The following is a 20,108-nucleotide window of genomic DNA, read 5'->3' on the forward strand; positions in this document are numbered from 1 at the left end:
TACTTAGACAACAAGTTACACAGAGGTGTTACATTACTTGCATTCATATCAAGTAGCTTTAATTATTTCATATTTGCAGGACTCTCAGGGCATCGTGTTCAGAGCTTTTAATTGTTCCCAGAATAACATCCCAGTGTGCTGAAAGTGCTTTCAGTTATTGTGATCCTGTACTTTGGAACAACCTGCCTGCAGACATGAGATCAATTAGGATCAATTACATATGTTTTAATGCCATCTTCCTCCATGTAGAGTAAATGAGATTTGTGTTATATAAATAAAATTGTCATTGTTATTATCATTACTAAAGACATTGCCAGTGTAACGCGGTTAAAGGACCAGGGCGCCTGACTGCAGCTTCATAGACAATGAGCTATCAAAATTCATTTCGACTATGGAGCCTGAGTGTGTGAATAAAACACAGGAAGCCAAAGTAGAGCTCAAAATATATATATTATGTTTGTTATGAGAAATGTATAGACGGATGTACAAAATAATAACCAAAATATGCATATATATCACAAACAAAAATAATGTTGACAATACAAAACAGCTTATTAGGTTCCAAAAGGAGGTGGGATGAGGTGTAGTCCAGTATGAGATTTAGTTCAGTTCCATGGACCTGTGATAGGTCATGTGTCAACAGTTTAATTCAGTCCATAGGTTTACGATTCCTACCGCAACGTAGCGGTGGTAGGGTGGCTCGCCATCTCGTGCTGATCAGGGCTGATCGTGGGTGAAAAAAAAAAAAAAAAAAAAAAAAAAAAAAAAAAAACCTGACCCAAACAAGGTCAAAAACATAAATTATCATTCACCGAAGAAAATGAAACAGCATTCTACTGCTGTGACAAAATAAATACATAAATAACAAAGACAAGTAACTAATGCCATGTTTCATACAACAATCAATAAACCATCATCTCTTATAATGAATTTCATTCAAAATACTATTATGGAAAAACATTCTCATGGGTCCCATCAAAGTATATCAGCAATAAAGCTAATAAACATTATCCAAAGTTAATCAAATATATTTACAAAACTCATTTAACCACATTTAACCACTAATTTCTAATTTGTGTTGTACAGTTATTTCATTTTCAACTTTAATTTATATATTTTATCTTATTCTTTCCCAGTTAAATTTACCCTTCCATTCTAATTTGTGTTGTACAGTTATTTCATTTTTAACCTTAATTTATATTTTATTCCTTCCTAGTTAAATATACCCTTTTTAATTTTTCATATTTATTTCCCATCTTATTCATAGCCTTTTCCTTTTTTGTTTTCTTTAGGTCACGAGCAGTTGTCCAAGCATTTCACTACATATCGTACTGTGCATGACTGTGTACGTGACAAATAAAATTTGAATTTGAGGTGTTGCGCAACAGATTCAATAATCTCAATGGAATTTAACTCAATGCAAAATCTTAAAGGCCGTTTTGGCATTTCATCAGAAAAGTAACAAAAAACATCCAAAGCAGACAAAACTGCAAAAATCAAATCACTCGCTCAACTCTAGATACGTTAAGTCAACATTCGGCCATAATGGAATAAACAAAAACCACAATATTCAATAAATAAAACTAGTAATTGCACTTACTGTCGCTAGCCTAGCATTAGCTTTCCGGCGTTTTAGCATGTGCGATGGCGGCTCCGCATTTTCATTAATTGTGACAAAACAAAACAAACAAATAACTCACCGTTGAGTCGATTGTGAGGTGGTGTAAAGATGAATGAATCGGCCGGGTTATTGTACGCTGCCAACTGGTATGTAGTGTAAAATTTGTCGATATCGGACAAGTACGCCAACAGCAGCCAGAGGAGCAGGAAACACGCAGTTGCTTGACCCGGAACTTATGCAGGTTCATTCCCGCCACAATAAAGGGATTGGCGGAAGTGGGGTCAGAAGTTTAGCAGTCTTGGGATCAGACTGCTAAAGTTACCAGACATTATTTTTAGTAAAAACACTAAAACTATTTTTTAAATGTTAAATTTTTTTTATTTATAAAGCACTTTATGAGAAAAGAACAAAATAAAATGTGATTTGGTCATTGTCTAACAGTCAGAGACTGATATTTTGGCATTAAAAATCACAGGATCTTGATTTTTAATGTATCATTAAATCTATATTTAATCACCAAATGTATATTTGACAATTCACTTAGTAAAAAACAACTGTCAAGTCATTTGTACCATATAAAAATTTGAGATAAGAATGGCTATATATATGTTTTTCTATAAAAACAGTGCTTTACATAACTCACTTTAGACTACAGTATTTCTAAACAAATATGGCCTTAATTAGCTTTGTTTAGCTTTTGCTTTTCTTCTTCTTCGGCAGCACAGAAATCTAACAAGAGCCACAATAGAATAGAGCAGAGCAGTGACCACAGACAGCAATATGAACAGTACATCTAAACAGTAGTAAGAGTACCAGGGCATCTTATAAGCCTCTGTACGCAGGTGACGAGCCCCTTTGTGGCGCATCACATATTCTACCCAGAAGACTGCCTTCTCCATGGGTGTTATTGGCTGATCTCTGTGCAAACGCGACATTCGTTGCATGTTCTGCCTGTAGCTCTCTTGATGGAGCAGTTGTTGAAGGACTTGCTCAAAACTGTGGCCATTAACATCAGACAGGTGGATGATCTTTCCAGCTCCTCTCTCCTGCAGTCGCAGAAGGTTGTCATACTGGTCGAAGAACAAGGGTATGCCAAGCACGGGGACCCCATAGTAAATGGCCTCCTGGACACCATTAGTTCCTCCATGAGCTACAAAGACTTTGGTCTGTGGATGACCCAGAAGATCTTTCTGTGGCATCCAGTCGACCATTAAAGTGTTGTTTCCCAGTGTAGAGGGACGGTTTCCTTTGTGCCTCCATATCACCTGGTTAGAAAACAAAAAAATAAAGACCATTAGTATGTAAGTACCCCTGAAACAGACAGTAATGATAAAAGCTTTTGTTTCTGGAAAGAACTTACTGACTTGTGAGTAGTCTTTGTGTGGTTTTCCTGTTTTATTTTTAAAGTATTGCTTTACATGTCATTTCCACTCCTTTGTTTGTCTGCCCTCTCTTCACAGTTCACCTGCTGGACTTGTCCTTAGTTGTTTTTTTAGACTTTGTGCTTATTTGGATTTACCCTTAAATGAACTCTCCTACTTACTTCATATACTCTTCAACTGCCATGTTTTTTCAGTTGTTCCTCCCTTTTTGTTATTAAAAATGTTTAAGTTCAACAAACCTTTGGTTCTTTCTCCCTACCTCTCAGTCTAAAGACTTTCTGTCTATCTTAAATTATAAAGATTTACACTACCTCTGGGTCAGACAGAAAGACAGCTGAAATTATATTGTTATATGATTATAATTGTTTCATTATTCTGCTTCAGTTAGGCAGTTATTTGTAACGCTATTAAGTACCTACAACTTTCAGATTATAAATTGTATTTACAATAATTTAGCTGATTGAAAATTAATGCAACACCTATAATGAACGTAACGTATCAGCTTTAAAATTGTAAATTATAGGGGCTCTCTCACCTTCTGAGGCATCTTGGCAAACACGCTGGCGATTTCATCTGCAATCTCTTTGGGCAAAGCATCAACTAAGGTTCCCAGAGTCATGATGATCACTCCATGCTGCCCAGCACTCTGAACAAACTCCTCCAGCTCTGCTGGCAGAGGCTGAGCTGGTTTGCACTGAAATCCTCCTATATAGACAACATTTGGCATAGTGGGGCGAGGGAACTCGAACACAAAATCTGACCTGAACAGCCAAATGTCTGCTTCCTGAAGAAGTGAGATGATGTCACATCCACCCTCAATATACTTATCACACATCTCATCATAGACTGGGCCCACCAAGAATTTCTGCTGGAACAGCGTAATGCCATGGAATAATATGTTTTTGATCCTCTGGATGAAATTCATTTTGTCTGTTAAGCCGGATCCTGGCACCGGGATGTAAGAGAGGGGTGAGGGAGCTAACACAAAGTGGCCTTCTCCACTGGTGATCCAGCGTACGTTGAGCACTAAGGGAAGCTTGAGATATTTGGCTAGAATGACCCCTGGGGCCATAGCTGGATCAGTTAGAACCAGATCATACTGGGAATCTCTTAATCTTTTGACCATAGTTTGATCATTCAAAATATGTTTGGCCATCTCAGATATCAGCACGTGAGCCTTATGAATCATAGAAAGGAAATCCTTGGTGAGTTTGAGAAAAGTCAGCAGTGAAGTCCCTTCTCTCTGTGCCTAAAAATAGTTAGAAAAAAACGTGTTATTCATAAATAAATGCATCCATCCATTTTCTGACACTTATTCAGGTCTGGGGCAGCAGTCTAAACAGAAATCCACTGACATCCCTCTCCCCAACCACCTTATCCAGCAGCAAAGAGATACAGGGTCCAGTCAAATGGTCATTTTCCATTATGGAGGTTCCTAAGTGAAGTCACACAAAGTATCTGCAGGGCAGCCATAGTAAGGGAGGGTGCTTCAGCACTTTTATTTATTATCTCCTTTACCATAAAACTCACTGAATTGAGGTAATATTGTTCCTCAGTTCTGATATTTATCACTCACCATTCATAAAACTATAAACACAACTGTGGTGCAGATCATGTAGATGTTTATTTACAGTGCGTTTTGCATATTATGCTATTCACACAAAGAATTTTCCACTCCTTCCTTCCCTCACTTGTGAACAAGATCCCAACATACTTTAACTTCTCCTCTTAGGCCAGCAACTTGTTCATGGAGTTAGCACATGCAACATTCCCTAACCTGAAGGTGCAGCGAAGCAACCCTCTCACCCACTGGGGAAAACTAGAAAGTGGAGGCACTGAGCAGGAAATACAAATCTTGGTGGGAATTCAAAGCTCTTGGGATCAGACTGCTAAAGCTTCCACCTTTGACCGCTGCCCGACTCACAATGCATCACACCGAAATAAATACATTAAATCCATAGTCACATACCCTCATATGCTCTTGAAGGTACACCTCGAAGAAGTTGTTTACATCTTCACCCAAATCAATTGTAATGGATGTGTAAATATCAGACTTCTCAGGGATAAATAAGGTGTTTGTGGCCCTGATCACAGTGAGGCTGTGACCCCTGGCATGAAGTTCTTCTAGAACGATCTTCATATTGATCCAGTGGCTGCCATCTACAGGGAAAACTAGGACGTTTCCTCCATTGCAATGTTGTGTTAATGAAATGAGGCAAACAGTGAGTATAACAAACAACCCCCACCCACGATGTGAAGCCATGGTTCCTATAATGTCAGAAGGAGACAGGGTCATATCAGTCAATGTACCACGTATAAGATATATATGACAAGTAAAGGTTAAAAAGTTTGACTAAATATATATACAGTACAATTCAAGATTATTTTATACATTTGTAAACAGTAGAAACTTTCAACAACTGTCAACAGGAGAAGGAAGTTGTATCTGAAATGAACTTACCCACAGTAAAAAGAGGCAACAGTAGTCCTGCTTGCCCAGGGACTTGCCCAGGGACTACCAATGCATCATTCCTTACATATGGGTTCAAACTCCAATGTTATACAAGAGCAGTTCTTTCTCTGGTAAATTAGTTACCTGTGACACGTGACAAGTCACTTTTTTTTAAATTTAATTTAGTGATATCAGAGAACTGATACTGTTTCACTGTGAGCACCTTTGTGACTGTTGCTGTTACATAAGTACAATGCTTATAGCAGACTAACGTGTCAAAAAAGACAAACTGACAAACTGATAATAAATACATAAGCTATCATGCTCTTATGGAATGTATTTAGTTTCCTCAGGGATTTGACCTAGAGGTTATTTGACCATATTTGAACATTAAATCTAGTTGAAAGGCCTGACATTCCTCTTACGATCCACTTAGGATCAGTCAAAGAAAGAATTTAGAACCTTTACTAAAACCTTGATGTTTCAAGCTACACTACTTTAAAAAGTATAATTAGGTATTGTCCAGTGGCGTAAATGACACAAGTAAAAGTACTTAATACATAAAAATGAGTTGTGTAACCATCAAGAATATTATTAGATTTTAATATGTATTTTATGTACACTGTATTTTCTTATTTTTATACGAATTAAGGCTTCTAAAAAAAGAAAGAGCAAATACCAAGAAGTAAAGGGGAAACAATCAAAGTTGCCTCCTATTGATCATTTGTCACAAGACCTTTTAAATATGTTAATATTTATAAGAAAATACATGCCCAGTAATCACTCTGAAGGACTATTTTATGTGTCTTACATGACTGTCCACGGAGCTGTGCCTGTAGATTGCAGTAAAGTTAGTAAACTTTGAAATCGTAGGGCGTCAGCTACAGGTCCTTAATGGCTGCTCATTACATCCAAAAAAGCAGGGGAAGCGCTTTAAAATTATACTTCATAATAGCTGCACCGATCATGGCTTTGTGTAAGCTAATCATTAGTGCCTCTACGATTTGCAGATAGATTTTCAAGACAGAGTGCAAACTTGTGAGTTAATTTTCATAATACCGTTTCACTTGGTGAACCCACTCTTGCTGCTTTGGTTTTACATGCCAGAGAAAAACAACCATCTCAATTTCCTCAGGAAGGAAAAAAATGCAGGTATTACTGATGTCTCTGCTGGGTCCTAACACCTGCCGCTTTCTAGTCCCTTTTGGATTTCATTCAGGACTTTTACAGAATAAAAATTATGCTTGGCAGGTGAACAGTGAGAGTGGTTTGTCGTATGTTTAGTTTAAAACAATGAAAGTTTAACAGACTCAGTGAGAAGATTTATTTTGGATTTTTTTTTTTAATTATCTTGAGATAATTGTTTGAGAGACATATGTGCTCATGAGGTTTAAAACATTAGCAAGCTGACTGATTGCAACAGAATTACTTTGAAATTCAAGGGAATTTAAGACATCCCTGGCACTGGTCCATATTAGCAGGCAAGATGACACACAGCATGAACATCTCTAAATGCTTCTTAAAAAAAACTATTTGTTTAATGTGTTTGCTCTTTATAGAAACACTATCACCAGTAATTTAAGGGCGGTTTTTGCCTGCCTCAAGTTGCAGTGTATAACAATTACTTTGTAAAATCCAGCTGCTACACTTCTACAGTAAAACTGTAACGTTTAAACAGAATGAAACCTACCAGAGCTTAACTTTAGTCCGGTTATCTGTATGGCACATTCGTGTCTGGCATTTGTAAGAAAGTAAATTCACTGACAATTACTGGAACTTATTGTGAGTTGCGGTGACTTTAAATCTGGATAGATTATCTGTTTAAACCTACTGCTTTAACCCTGTTAACCCTTTCTGCCTGAACGGGTATTATGGTTTATCAGCCACTAACACTGACACGTGATGACTCCTCCCATACTGCTTACTTCTTCTCTGTATTTTCTTCCTGGTTTTGTGTAAAACACATAAGGAGTGGTAGAGGTCTAGAGGTGCCACACCTGTACAGGGTTTGGTGTGCCGGTCTTTTTTCTTTCTTTTCTCACCAGCAACAGGAGATCATTTAGTTTCAGGGTTTTAAATGCCTTGTTTACCTTTTTTATGCATACACATTGACATACTTGCATTAATGATATACTCATTTTAAATTTCTCAAATAAAATGTTGGTTGCTTCAGTTCAAAGTGATCTAATTGTTTAAGATGTTACAGATACTAAGAATGACTGCAGTAAATGGGAAATTAAAGTTTCCAAAGAATTATAAACTAAAGAATAAGGACGATTTTGAGAAGTGCTATGATGTTAAAAAGGATCACCACTGAAACCCTAACTTTCATAGATAATATTGTTCAGGAGGTAGTGTATTTTCACAAATAACTGTAGCAGATACATTGTAGCATATTCTAAAAACAATTACCCTATTTTTTGGTTTTTTATTCAAATTTGAAATCTATTTCTTTGTATTTATTGATAAAATTTGTGACTTTATAGTGTTTTGGCTTACACGTTTGCCTAACAATCAAATGACTCATGTTTCCAGGATGAGACACAAATCCCCTTTTGGGTTGTACCAGGAAGAGCATCAACTGACATACCGCTCAGTACAGAATTTTCCTGTGTTTGAAAAGTACCTTTTTGTCCATCAACAACCTGTCTATAACAAGATAGATTGAATTTTCAGGTCACCCCTGTAGTCTGTGAATGTTCTTTCTGGCAGGCCCTCCCCAACATAACTCTCCTGATACGGAGCTGTTCAGCTGTCCTGCTGTCCAGCTGCATTTCCTAGCTTTGGGCACAGGCCTGCCACTTCTCTTTGGATTTTTCCTGTTTCTTGCCCCAAGACTCAATGATGGGACCTCTTTTATTTTCATTTTAATAGAAAAAGCAATATTGGTTAAATTTCCTTTCTATTTGCATAAATGCATCTTCTATACTTTGCAGTTGTCTCAAACAGCATTCTCTTATTTTGCACCTTATTTTGAAACTACAGAGCACACTATAGCTAAATGCTTTTTTCTCCATGGGAGAGTCCAGAGGTCTCATTAAGACTTCTGTAAGTGAAGAGTGCAATAAGTTGGATGTTTGTTAGGCTAACTCTGATTTGTTTTATTTGGTTTTATTAGTTTTGATGTTGAATAAAGATTTAATAAATTAATAAAAAATGTAAAAAACTTCCAGTAGAGTGTTTACATGAGTATAAGTCATTCAATATAATTTTAAAAGGCATTCCTGATCAAATATGATGGATAGCTATATATAGACCCTTATAAAGATTATTAGATTTTTTGTCAATGGTTTAAAATGTCAAGATTTTACTTAGCAGTTTTCTTAAAAAGTGGGTCCAATTGACTTTTCTTTGTATTTTTTATATGTATTTTTTGTAGCAAAATCAAAGTATCACGTTCTTAAGAAAATGTATTTTTATATGTATTTGTAACTTTGTAAACTACTGTTTTGCATTTTAGTGAAAATACAAGGTAATACAAGATTTTTTTTCTCATTTTAAAATGGGTCTCATTTAGCTTTGTTTACTTGTTTTTCTTTCTTACTTTTCTACAAAACAGAAATTTGAAAATAACAAAAATAGAGAGGAGCAGAGCAGTGACTGCAGACAGCATTAGGAGCATTACATCTAAACACTAGTAAGAGTACCAGGGCATCTTATAACCCTCTGCACGCAGGTGATGAGCTCCTTTGTGATGCATCACAAATTCTACCCAGAAGACAGCCTGCTCCATGGCTGTTATTGGATGATCTCTGTGCAAACGTGACATTCGTTAAATTTTTTGCCTGTAGCTCTCTTGATGGAGCAGTTGTTGAAGGACTTGCTCAAAACTGTGGCCATTAACATCAGACAGGTGGATGATCTTTCCAGCTCCTCTCTCCTGCAGTCGCAGAAGGTTGTCATACTGGTCGAAGAACAAGGGTATGCCAAGCACGGGGACCCCATAGTAAATGGCCTCCTGGACACCATTAGTTCCTCCATGAGCTACAAAGACTTTGGTCTGTGGATGACCCAGAAGATCTTTCTGTGGCATCCAGTCGACCATTAAAGTGTTGTTTCCCAGTGTAGAGGGACGGTTTCCTTTGTGCCTCCATATCACCTGGTTAGAAAACAAAAAAATAAAGACCATTAGTATGTAAGTACCCCTGAAACAGACAGTAATGATAAAAGCTTTTGTTTCTGGAAAGAACTTACTGACTTGTGAGTAGTCTTTGTGTGGTTTTCCTGTTTTATTTTTATACTCTTCAACTGCCATGTTTTTTCAGTTGTTCCTCCCTTTTTGTTATTAAAAATGTTTAAGTTCAACAAACCTTTGGTTCTTTCTCCCTACCTCTCAGTCTAAAGACTTTCTGTCTATCTTAAATTATAAAGATTTACACTACCTCTGGGTCAGACAGAAAGACAGCTGAAATTATATTGTTCTTGCAGGCCTTCCTCAAAACTGTGGCCATCAACATCAATCTGTACCCTCATACCATCAGAAATGCAGGCTTTATAAAGTGAGAGCTGAAGACAAGCTCAGCGAATGCAACGTCCATGTGAAATGTGTCACCAGCCCATGATTATGCACGATTTAAATAAGAGAAATTGTATTTGTAACTGTTAAATATGGAATCATAATTTCTGTGATTTTGCTGATAGTTTATGTTATACATGTAACCAACACAACAAAAAAGAAAATATAACAATGACTATAATTTCAGGCCTCTCACTGAGATTCTATTTGGAGTGGCTTGGTTGTGCAAAGATGTGTGCGTGTGAGTGTGTGTGTGTATGTGAGAGAGAGAAGAAAAGGAGGGGGGAGTAACAGAGACACGGAGGAGGCACTAATCTAAGAGGATCTCTGACTTTAACATGTATAATTTGAAAAAGAAACCTTTGAGTGTATTGTGACTAACGAACACAGAGTTGTGAAGAGAAAACGTATTCCTACAGGGATTTAAAAAGAGATGGAATCATAAAGAGTCATGATACTCATGTTAGACTGAGCTGATGATAAATCCTGTTGAAGTAAATTAGTAAAAACTAAATTAAGTCTTAAGAAAATTATATTCATATGTGATGGAGTTACTAACATCAAGTGATTGGATATCACAACAGGTGAGACTAGATGTCATCTCACTGATGTCCAGAAAGAGAGGGGGGAGAAAGGAGGACCAGGTATAAAAGTTTTGTGCAGAAGAGATCATTTATTCATCTGTGATATGAGCAGTACAGAAGAATCAACCTAGTTCAACGTTTTAGTAGAGATGCCAGAGCGATCAACTTGGTTATGTATTATTCAGCTTTTTCTCTGCTTATTTGTGCTGTGTTCATTATAAATCCAAGAGGATTTGGATTTCTTTTGTTTTTCTGCTGAATTACAACTTCCAAGATTTTAATGGTTTTCCTGTGGATAAGAACTTTAAGATTTGGATTTTCACTGCATACTTGGGGATTGAATTTCCAAGGCATGCTGTTTCCCTGTTGGACTTCAGGGGCATCTTCATTCTGGATGTGCCCAACCTCCTGTCTCTGCTCCAAGATCAGTATCACATATTAGCATTAGATCAGAGTAGGTTAATTAGGTAGGTATAATTAAAGTCACTTGAGTATATGATTATTTGATTTGGTTTCAGCTTTGCTCCTGCTAAATTGCATTAACCTACCCTGCATTCAGAACCTGTAAAATTGTAGACGTTTGTTTTTGGGGGTTTTTTCCTTTTGTGAAAGAGTAAAGGTAAAAACCACCATATTACTCTAACATCACTGAGAGCTCTTGTAGATTATTCTAGCCTTAAAAATGAACATATCCTTGGGGCCTACTTTTCCAGACCACTACATTGAAATCTAGTTAGTTATCAAGCACACAGATTTAAAGGAGAGCTGCTAATAACAGGTGTGCCTGAGTGGAGCGCTTAAGTAGTGGGCCCTGTGGACATGCGTTCAGAGAGAGCAGGATCAACATCCTGAGGGTTAAGAAGCAGTTAGAGCTGGCCAAGTCTCCTCCCCGGCTCCTTTTCAAGCAGAGAGCCTATCTCGGAGCTTCCTGTATTAGAAGTTACTGGTTGAAATTCCACAACAGTCAGTGATTTCTCAAAGTGTTCCCAGGCTTTTGTAATAACTTCCATGACAAAAATCATGCCCGTTTTTTGCCATCAAAGCCAAAAAAATATTTTTCCATGCAGTAGAAATTAGAGTTTAAACATCTGATGCATTTCTTCTCTCCTATTGTGAATAAAATATGGGTTTAAGGTTTACAAATCATTAGATTCCATTCTTATTTAAAAGCAACTTAATTTCTTTCCAAATTCAGTTTTAATGCACGCACACAATGTGTGTGAAATGTAGTTCTAGAGGTTTTTTTTATTTTTATTGTCACTTTACTTAAGAAAAAAATACAGAGTCATAATTAGCATGTTTTGCAGTGAAACTACAACACTAGGGACAATATTTGGAATGTCCCAGCAAAATTAGCTTTGTTTAGTTTTTATCTTTCTTTGTCTTTGGCAGCACAGAAATCTGAAAACAGCCACAATAGAGAGAAGCAGCACAGTGACCACAGACAGCAATATGAACAGTACATCTAAACAGTAGTAAGAGTACCAGGGCATCTTATAAGCTTCTGTACGCAGGTGACGAGCCCCTTTGTGGCGCATCACATATTCTACCCAGAAGACTGCCTTCTCCATGGGTGTTATTGGCTGATCTCTGTGCAAACGTGACAGTCTTTGAATGTTCTGCCTGTAGCTCTCTTGGTGGATCACTTCCTTAAGGCCTTGCTCAAAACTGTGGCCATTAACATCAGCCAGCTGAATAATCTTTCCAGCTCCTCTCTCCTGCAGTCGTAGAAGGTTGTCATACTGGTCGAAGAACAAGGGTATGCCGAGCACAGGGACCCATAAATGGTCTCCTGGACACCATTAGTTCCTCCATGGGCTACAAAGACTTTGGTCTGTGGATGACCCAGAAGATCTTTCTGTGGCATCCAGTCGACTATTAGTGTGTTGTTTCCCAGTGTAGAGGGTCGGTCTCCTTTATGCTTCCAGATCACCTGAACAGAAAAACAAAAAAAAAATACATTTCAGCTCACAATGTTGAGTAAGAGCACTTATCTTTCTACATGAAGAGGCAACTTGACAAGAAGAATCATTCTGTTACATAAGCATAGTGTTAACCTGTGCAATTAAGAGACAAAACAAAGCCTGCAGCATTTTTTACCTTCTGGGGCATCTCCACAAACACGCTGGCGATTTCATCTGTAACCTCTTTGGGCAAAGCATCGACATAAGTTCCCAGGCTCATGATGATGACTCCATGTTGCTCGGCACTCTGAACAAACTCCTCCAGCTCTGCTGGCAGAGGCTGAGCTGGTTTGCACTGAAATCCTGCTATATAGTCTATGTTTGGCATAGTGGGGCGAGGGAACTCGAACACAAAATCTGATCTGAACAACCAAATGTCTGCTTCCTGTAGTACTGAGATGACATCACATCCACCCTCAATATACTTATTACACATGTCATCATAGATTGGCAGAAAAATAAAGTTCTGCTGGAACAAGGTAAAGATATAGAAAAATATATTTTTGATCCTCTGAATAAAGCTCATTTGGTCTGTTAAACCAGATCCTAGCACCGGGATATACGAGAGTGGCGAAGGGGTCAACACAAAGTGGCCTTCCCCTCTAGGGATCCAGTGTACATAAAGTACTAATGGAAGTTTGAGATATTTGGCTAGAACAGCCCCTGATGGCATGGCAGGATCAGTTAGAAGCAGATCATACTGGGAAACTACTAATATTTTCACCATATTTTGATCATCAAGGATTTGATTTATGAACTCAGACCACAATGAATGGAATTGAAAAATCATAGAGAGGAATTTTTTTATACATTTGAAGGAATTCAGCAGTGAAGCTCGCTCTCTTTGCATCTAAAAATGGAAAGAGTGTTTAAAACATGTTTATCACACACAAATTACTTAATTTCCCCATCAAATGGAGCCAAAGATGTCACATACCCTGATGTATTCCTCTATGGACCCATCTAAAAAATGCTCAAGATCTTCATCCATTTCAATTGTAATGGATGTGTAAAGATCAGACTTTTCAGAGATGTACCAGCTGGTAGACGGCCTGATCACAGTGAGGTTGTGTCCACTGGCATGAAGTTCTTCGAGAAGGATTTTCAGATTGACCCAGTGGCTGCCATCTACAGGAACCACAAGAATGTTTCCTCCATTGCAATGTGGTGTAAATGAAATCAGGAAAAGACTGAGGAAAATGGGCATCCCACAGGCACAAAATGACGGCATCGCTTCTGTAACAGACCAAAGCAAATAATGATCCCCTTACTCATAACAGACTTCTCGCTGCCTGACGTTCAAGTACAGGTAGTCTTATATGTTCAAACATGGAATGATTTCATATACTTGTATGACAAACGACAGTATACATACTGCAGCAAGATTCCATTCAAATTTTTCCTTACCTATCGTCAGCAGTTTAACTAAAGGAATCCTTGCTCTCTACATAATGTAAATGAGTTACCTGATGTCTTTCTCCCCTCACCCCAAATGGAAAAAAAATGTATTTGTTGTAAGTCACTAATTTAAGAAGCACATTTCTGTAAAGCAGACAAGGATTTCAATTACCCAACAAAAGGTAATATAAAAGCTGATCATTTCTCAAACCAAGAATACCTTAAAAATACAAAGCTGCATAAAACAGCACACTGGACCACCGACACATATTCAGCGAACACAAGAATAGGCAGCCTAGAGTGCTGTGTTAGCTCTGTGGTTGAGCAGATGACCATATGTCGCATGGCCTGGACGGAGGCAGGGAGTGAGTGGATCAGTCAGACACATACATACATCTGGTCAGAAGTTTTAGAATGCCCCAATTTTGTCCCTGCGCCCCTTTTGCCTACTTAAAAACACTCCAAGGTATTGTCATGCTACCAATGATATGAGTTACATACAGCGCATTTAAATCTTAAATGGGCCAGACCACTATAGTATTGCTAGTAAAATTCCTACATAATCCATTTCCATACCATGAGGTCAGCATGTCTACGTGGTCTTTATACAAGTTATCCTTTTCTAGGATTATCATTCCTTTCCAGCAGAACAGTAACATACCTCCTTACCCCCATACATCCCAATTGCAAATTTCAGCTGCGGATCTTGACACTAGAGTTAAATCCAGCGCAGACTTTTCCCCTGAGTTGATATTAATGTTTGTTCCTTGTCCATCATTTGAACATCCAAATTCCTTCTCATCTATTTGTTCTTCCATTACCTCACCATTCCCATCAGTTCTTTCTCCTTCCTAGCGTGTGCTAAGAGCAATGAAATCCCCAAGTCATTTTTCACCATCTTGACATGTCATGCAGTTATAAGAGTAAGGACCCTTTAAAAAAAAAAAAAAAAAAAAAGGATTATAGATCATTGTAATGCCTCCTTCTGTTAGCGTTATAAGAGGATTAAATAAAGTTGTTTTATTATTTTTATACACACAGTGCAGTGTGCTCAAGTTGGCGTTCCATGTTTGAGGGTCAGAAGCTTCATCCAGTGGTATGACTGGGCTGAAATATTGAGATGACGTAGTAGCGCAGAGGGTTTTGCAGCATGCTTACACATTACACTTGATAATGGTTATAGGGGTCAAAGGGAGTCCGAACAAAATGTCCTGAACTAGATATTAGTATCAGTAATGTTAAAATGATCAAGGCTAGGCAGTGAGGTGTTTGTGTGTCCGTCTTTGTGATTCCAGGAAAAAGGGGCAGATAGGAGGTCGACGAAGAGCAGACGGAGAGGACATCGAATGGAGACGTCAGGATGGGTTCTGGAAGAAGACTGGCATAATAATCATTTCTTATTGACGCAGTATAAAACCTGTACAGCCCGATGAGGGTCATCCTTTCTGTGAAGACAGGTGGCTGCACTCAGAGAGGTCCAGCGCTTTAACCTGTAATTTCAGCTGCTGAAGCAAATTAAATCTTTTAAACGACACATTTTTCCTGTACTTCCTTCTGAAAAATTTTGAACAAGGCACTTCCCTAGCCATATTTCTATTGCAGAGTATTCTAGTTTATCTCTTTTTCTGCCCCTTAGTAAGTTATATTTTACTTAAATATTGCATATCCACCACTAGTAGAAAAAAATCCCTCGTGTCTGACCACCATGCACTTACATACAAAAAAAGGCCTTCTCAAGCCACCTGTACCACCACTATGTTTAAAGTTTTGCCCAGGTGTCTGTATGCCAATTCATACCATAGCAGTAGTAGGAAAGATTATGAAAATCAGGATTATATATCTGACTTAACTGTTCAACTGTAGTACTCAGTGGATCTCTCACATCTTATATCAGGGCTGTCATTCCCACATGCAGAGCAGGTGCTTTCACAATCATTTGGAGTTGTTCTGCTGCGTGCCTCAGTTCACATGTACCATTGATCACACCAGCTTCTTAGGATCTGTGTTTGTCAAGTTCTCATTCCTTATTTTATTTACTCTTATCCTCATGAGCATCCATGCTTTTTTACATGTGTCATCACTTAAGCCATCACTTGACCTTGCAAACTTTCTCAAACCTTCCTTTCATTTCAAATACTCTTCAAAGTAGTTTTAAAATGGCTAACTGATCATCTGCAGAGGAATGACTCATTCAAAGAGTTTCACTCAGGTTTCAGTAAAGGTTACATATGTGCATATTAAACAAATATGTAAGACTGCTTTCTTGCATTTGCACATCATCTCTAAATGTAGAAGCATCCTGTCTCAGAGTGATGCAGAAAAATTAGATCACATATGTATTACCTATAGGATAGACAATTGTGATCTATTATCATTGTCACGGTAGTGGGTCGGGTCGACCCAGTATTTTGAGTTTCTTATGTTTTGGTTTATTTTGCATTATGGAATAGTTATTCTCTGGTGATACTGTTTTGATTACAATTATATTCTGATTCTTTAGTTATCTGATGATGATGTTGATGATGATTATTTCTGGTTTAGGTTTTGTTATCTTGCCCTTATGTTTGGTTTAGGTTGCCTGTGCTTAGTCTTCTCTGCCCGTATGTCCCTCTGTTTGTCCATGACGTCATTATGCCTGTTTACGAGTCTGTCTCTGTCTGGCGTGTGCTTCCTGTTTTATTTTGTAGGTCTGTGCCCTTTGTCAGTGCGTTCAGCTTTGTGCTCTCCCTGTCTCGTCAGTGTAATCTACGTCAGCCGTGTCTCCCAGCTGTTTCCTCTTTGCTCCGTTCACCTCTTGTATTTAGTGTCTGTGTCTTCCCCTACTCGGTGTCGCATCGTTAACGTCTGTTTACCCTCACTTCCTCCGTTTGCCAGCCAGCCTTCCTGCCTACTCATTCCGTTCTTCCAGTTTAGTTAGTGTTTTTCTGTTCTGCTTCTTACCAGCAATAAAGCTGTGTGTTTTGAATTACTTCCGCCTCAGTGAGTCCTGCATTTTGGGTCCTCTCTCCCTGCCTGCCCACACTCAGACATGACAATCATAAGTTATAAGATGAGATAAACCTTCATTAGTCCCACATGTGGAAAATATTTTGGTTATGGCAAAAAGTACAAGTTAAGACCAGTAAAAATAAGGAGAGAAAAACAATAGAATAGAATAAGATTAAAAAAAGTAGAATAAAATACTATATGCAATAGATCAAAGTACTAATTATACTGTTATATTGGAATATTGCACTTGACACTGGGATGTGTCTGTACGCATGTGTGTGGTCACCTGCAGAGACCATCTTGTAGAGTCTGACAGCAGTAGGAAGGAAAGACCTGTGAAATCTCTCCATCCCACACTGTGGGCAGTGTTGTTGAGTAACGGAATACATGTACCACCGTTACGTATTTAAAATACAAAATATGAGTAACTGTATTCCGTTATAGTTACCATTTAAAAAGGTGGTATTTAGAATACAGTTACTTTGTTGAAATAAATGGATTACACGGTGGTATTTTCCTGTTTCATATTGTCGCGGGTCAGGACTGTTTGGGTTTTGTTTGACAGCTATGTTCCAGGCGGCAGCGTTACGGTTGCCATGGTTACAGGGTGAGGCGCGCTCTCTGCGACTGTGTGTTTCCTGGGTGAGAAGGCGCCTTTTTGTTGTTGTTGTTGTGCTAAGCTACAGAATGCTACAGGCATAGCCCTAAAGAATGTAGCCTCATGGGTAGTGTAGTCCGTGCTGCAGGGAGAATGGACTGCCATACACGTTATGTCCCATATGGAAAAGAAATAGTAAAAACTTATATGTGATTACTCATGAAAGTGGCCACTTTCATGAGTAAATCATATAAGGCTTACATGATTTACTCATGAAAGTGGCCACTTTCTCATTACTTTCATACATTGTTTTAGTAAGTATCCAAAACATACAAGTTTCATTATATAATTTTTCAAGGGATCTTATATCTGTTTTCACTCTTATATGCTTTTCATACAAGTTTAACACAAGACAGATACAAACTTTATAAGATTTATATATATCTTTTATATATATCTTTTCCATATGAGCGCAAGGAGGGAGAAAAAGGAAGTAGAAAAGTACGAGCTGTCATCGAGCAGAAACGGGAGCTGGAAGTATGTAAATATAATAATAACCAGAGGTCCCTTTACTACGGTTCGAAGCCGTGGACCTTCAGTAATAGTAATAAATCACACAGCAATAGTACATTCATGCAGTTGTAAAAAGCATGATAATATATTAAGTAATCCAAAGTATTCAGAATACATTACTCTCATTGAGTAACGTAACAGAATACGTTACAAAATACATTTTCGGGCATGTATTCTGTAATCTGTAGTGGAATACATTTTAAAAGTAACCTTCCCAACACTGACCGTGGGTGCCGCAAGCTGCCACTGAAGGAGCTGCTCGGTGCTGTCAGAGTCTCCTGCATGGGGCGGGAGATGTTGTCCAACAGGGATGACAGCTTAGCCACCATTCTTCTGTCACTCACCACCTCCATTGTGTTCAGAGGGCATCCTAGAACAGATTTGGCCCTCCGGATTGCCCTGTCCAGTTTCTTCCTGTCCCCAGCAGAGATGCTGCCGCCCCAGCAGATCACACCATAAAAGATGGCTGAAGACATCTTTGGGGCCCCCATATTGCAGAAGACCCTGTCCGACACACAGCCCTGAGTTCTCACATACGGTGGTCAGTCGGTGAGGTAGTCCAGTATCCATGTTTTGAGGTAATGGTCCACTCCTGAGTTCTCCAGCTTATCCTTCAGAACTGTGGGAAGAATAGTGTTTAAGGCACTGGAGAAATCAAAGAACATGACTCTCACAGTGCTCCCAGCAGTTTCCAGGTGAGAGAGGGAACAATACAGGCGATGAATGAATGCATCATCCTCTCCAGTGCCAGGCTGGTAGGTAATCTGAAGTGGGTCCAGTGATGAGCTCACCAGGGGCCGAAACTCAGCCAGGATCAACCGCTCCAGGGTCTTCATCAAGTGGGATGTCAGAGCAACCGGCCTGTAGCTGTTGGGGTCCTTGGGACGTGGAATCTTTGGCACTGGTACCACACAAGAGGTTTTCCAGAGCTGTGGAACTGTCCCCAGCCTCAGGCTCAGGTTGAAGATGTGACAGGTTGAGAGAGACAGGCTGGAGCAGTGTGTTGGATGTGAACTGGATGCTTTGGTTGGGGGTGGAGAGTAGTGAGCAGTGTGAGTGGAGGAGGTGTGAAGTGTCTGAGGTGTCAGAGGTGGAACAGCAGCAGTGGGGGTGGGTGAGTCTGCAGCCGATGTTGAAGATTGCATTGTGGATTAATCAAACCTGTTAAAGATGGTTTGAATATTTTAGAATATTTTAAAGTAAAAAGGGAGACAAAGCCTTCAGCTTTAAATATCCTCTTCTGTTGAACCAGCTCCCAGCTTGGATTCAAGAGAGAGACACCCTCTACTTAGGCCTAAAACATTCCTTTTTGACATAGCAAATGAGTTAGGGCTGTATCAGGTGACCCTGAAACTTCCCCTAGTTACAATGCAATAGCCTGTGCTGCTTTCTTCCTGTTAAAAGGGCATTTTTCCTTCCCACTGTTGCCAAGTTCTTGCTCATAAGTAGTCATTTAGTTGTTGAGGTTCTATGATTGTAGGATTTAAATTACAATATAAAGCAAATCAAGATGTCTGTTGTAATTTGGTGGTGTACAAAAAAAAAGCTATGTCAAATCACATCCGCCTGCATCTTCTGATCAGCCTTTTATATTATTATATACCTTGACCAGTTCTTTCAGTGCAACTTTCAGCTGGCAGTAAAACTCATGCACTTTTTTCCCCACATCCAGCTCCACACTGCACACAAAAAAATAAAAATAAAAATAAAAATACTACCAGTTCCTTTTTAGAAATTCCCAGAACAACAAGGCCTTTGCTCCAGCCCTATACCCCTGCCAAAGTTCTTTAACAATTCCTGCTGACCATTAAACAAAGGCAAAAGCCAGTAAGATAAGACAATAATTGAAAGGTCACACCCAACTGCTGACATCACTCACCCGCGCCCACACATTCATCCAACAAGCAGGTAAACGGGAGACAGGGGCTGTATCCCAATTCAGGGTCTGCAGCCTTAAAGTACGCATTTCAAGGCCGATTACGTCACAGCGGCGCGCCGAAGGCTGTCCCAATTCAAAGGCTGCTCGAAATGT

General features: G+C 38.8%; 1 protein-coding gene, 1 long non-coding RNA gene and 1 pseudogene across 4 annotated transcripts; all 3 read right to left on the minus strand.

Moving 5' to 3' along the window:
• Nucleotides 1-431: 431 nt before the first annotated feature.
• On the minus strand, nucleotides 432-1,841 carry LOC113030880 (uncharacterized). Its single transcript, XR_003273663.1, has 2 exons — nucleotides 1,701-1,841; nucleotides 432-723 (listed from the first exon to the last, which is right to left on the minus strand). It is a non-coding gene; the product is annotated as an uncharacterized LOC113030880 (long non-coding RNA).
• Nucleotides 1,842-2,195: 354 nt separating this feature from the next.
• Nucleotides 2,196-6,573, minus strand: LOC113031196 (UDP-glucuronosyltransferase 2A1-like). 3 transcript variants are annotated; one of them, XM_026183161.1, is made up of 4 exons: nucleotides 6,515-6,573; nucleotides 4,973-5,271; nucleotides 3,539-4,252; nucleotides 2,196-2,886 (listed from the first exon to the last, which is right to left on the minus strand). In XM_026183161.1, the coding sequence occupies exons 2-4, from the start codon at nucleotides 5,264-5,266 to the stop codon at nucleotides 2,302-2,304; spliced, it is 1,593 nt and encodes a 530-aa protein (XP_026038946.1). In that variant the 5' UTR covers nucleotides 5,267-5,271; nucleotides 6,515-6,573; the 3' UTR covers nucleotides 2,196-2,301. The 3 variants fall into 3 exon arrangements, with proteins under 3 accessions (XP_026038946.1, XP_026038945.1, XP_026038944.1); XM_026183160.1 differs by lacking the exon at nucleotides 6,515-6,573 and adding an exon at nucleotides 5,465-5,892; XM_026183159.1 differs by lacking the exon at nucleotides 6,515-6,573 and having other exon boundaries at nucleotides 4,973-5,400.
• Nucleotides 6,574-11,907: 5,334 nt separating this feature from the next.
• LOC113030560 (UDP-glucuronosyltransferase 2C1-like) lies at nucleotides 11,908-18,360 on the minus strand (annotated as a pseudogene).
• Nucleotides 18,361-20,108: the final 1,748 nt, after the last annotated feature.

Source organism: Astatotilapia calliptera, chromosome 10 (genome assembly GCF_900246225.1).
Source record: "Astatotilapia calliptera chromosome 10, fAstCal1.2, whole genome shotgun sequence".
Classification (NCBI taxonomy): domain Eukaryota; kingdom Metazoa; phylum Chordata; class Actinopteri; order Cichliformes; family Cichlidae; genus Astatotilapia; species Astatotilapia calliptera.

Excerpts from the sequence above, each read along its gene's own strand:
- LOC113031196 (XM_026183159.1), bottom strand. The coding sequence starts at position 5,299 with ATGACCCTGTCTCCTTCTGACATTATAGGAACCATGGCTTCACATCGT. Across the intron at positions 4,253-4,972 it reads ACCTTCAAGAGCATATGAGG|GCACAGAGAGAAGGGACTTC; the intron begins GTATGTGACTAT and ends AACTATTTTTAG. Across the intron at positions 2,887-3,538 it reads TTGCCAAGATGCCTCAGAAG|GTGATATGGAGGCACAAAGG; the intron begins GTGAGAGAGCCC and ends TTTTCTAACCAG.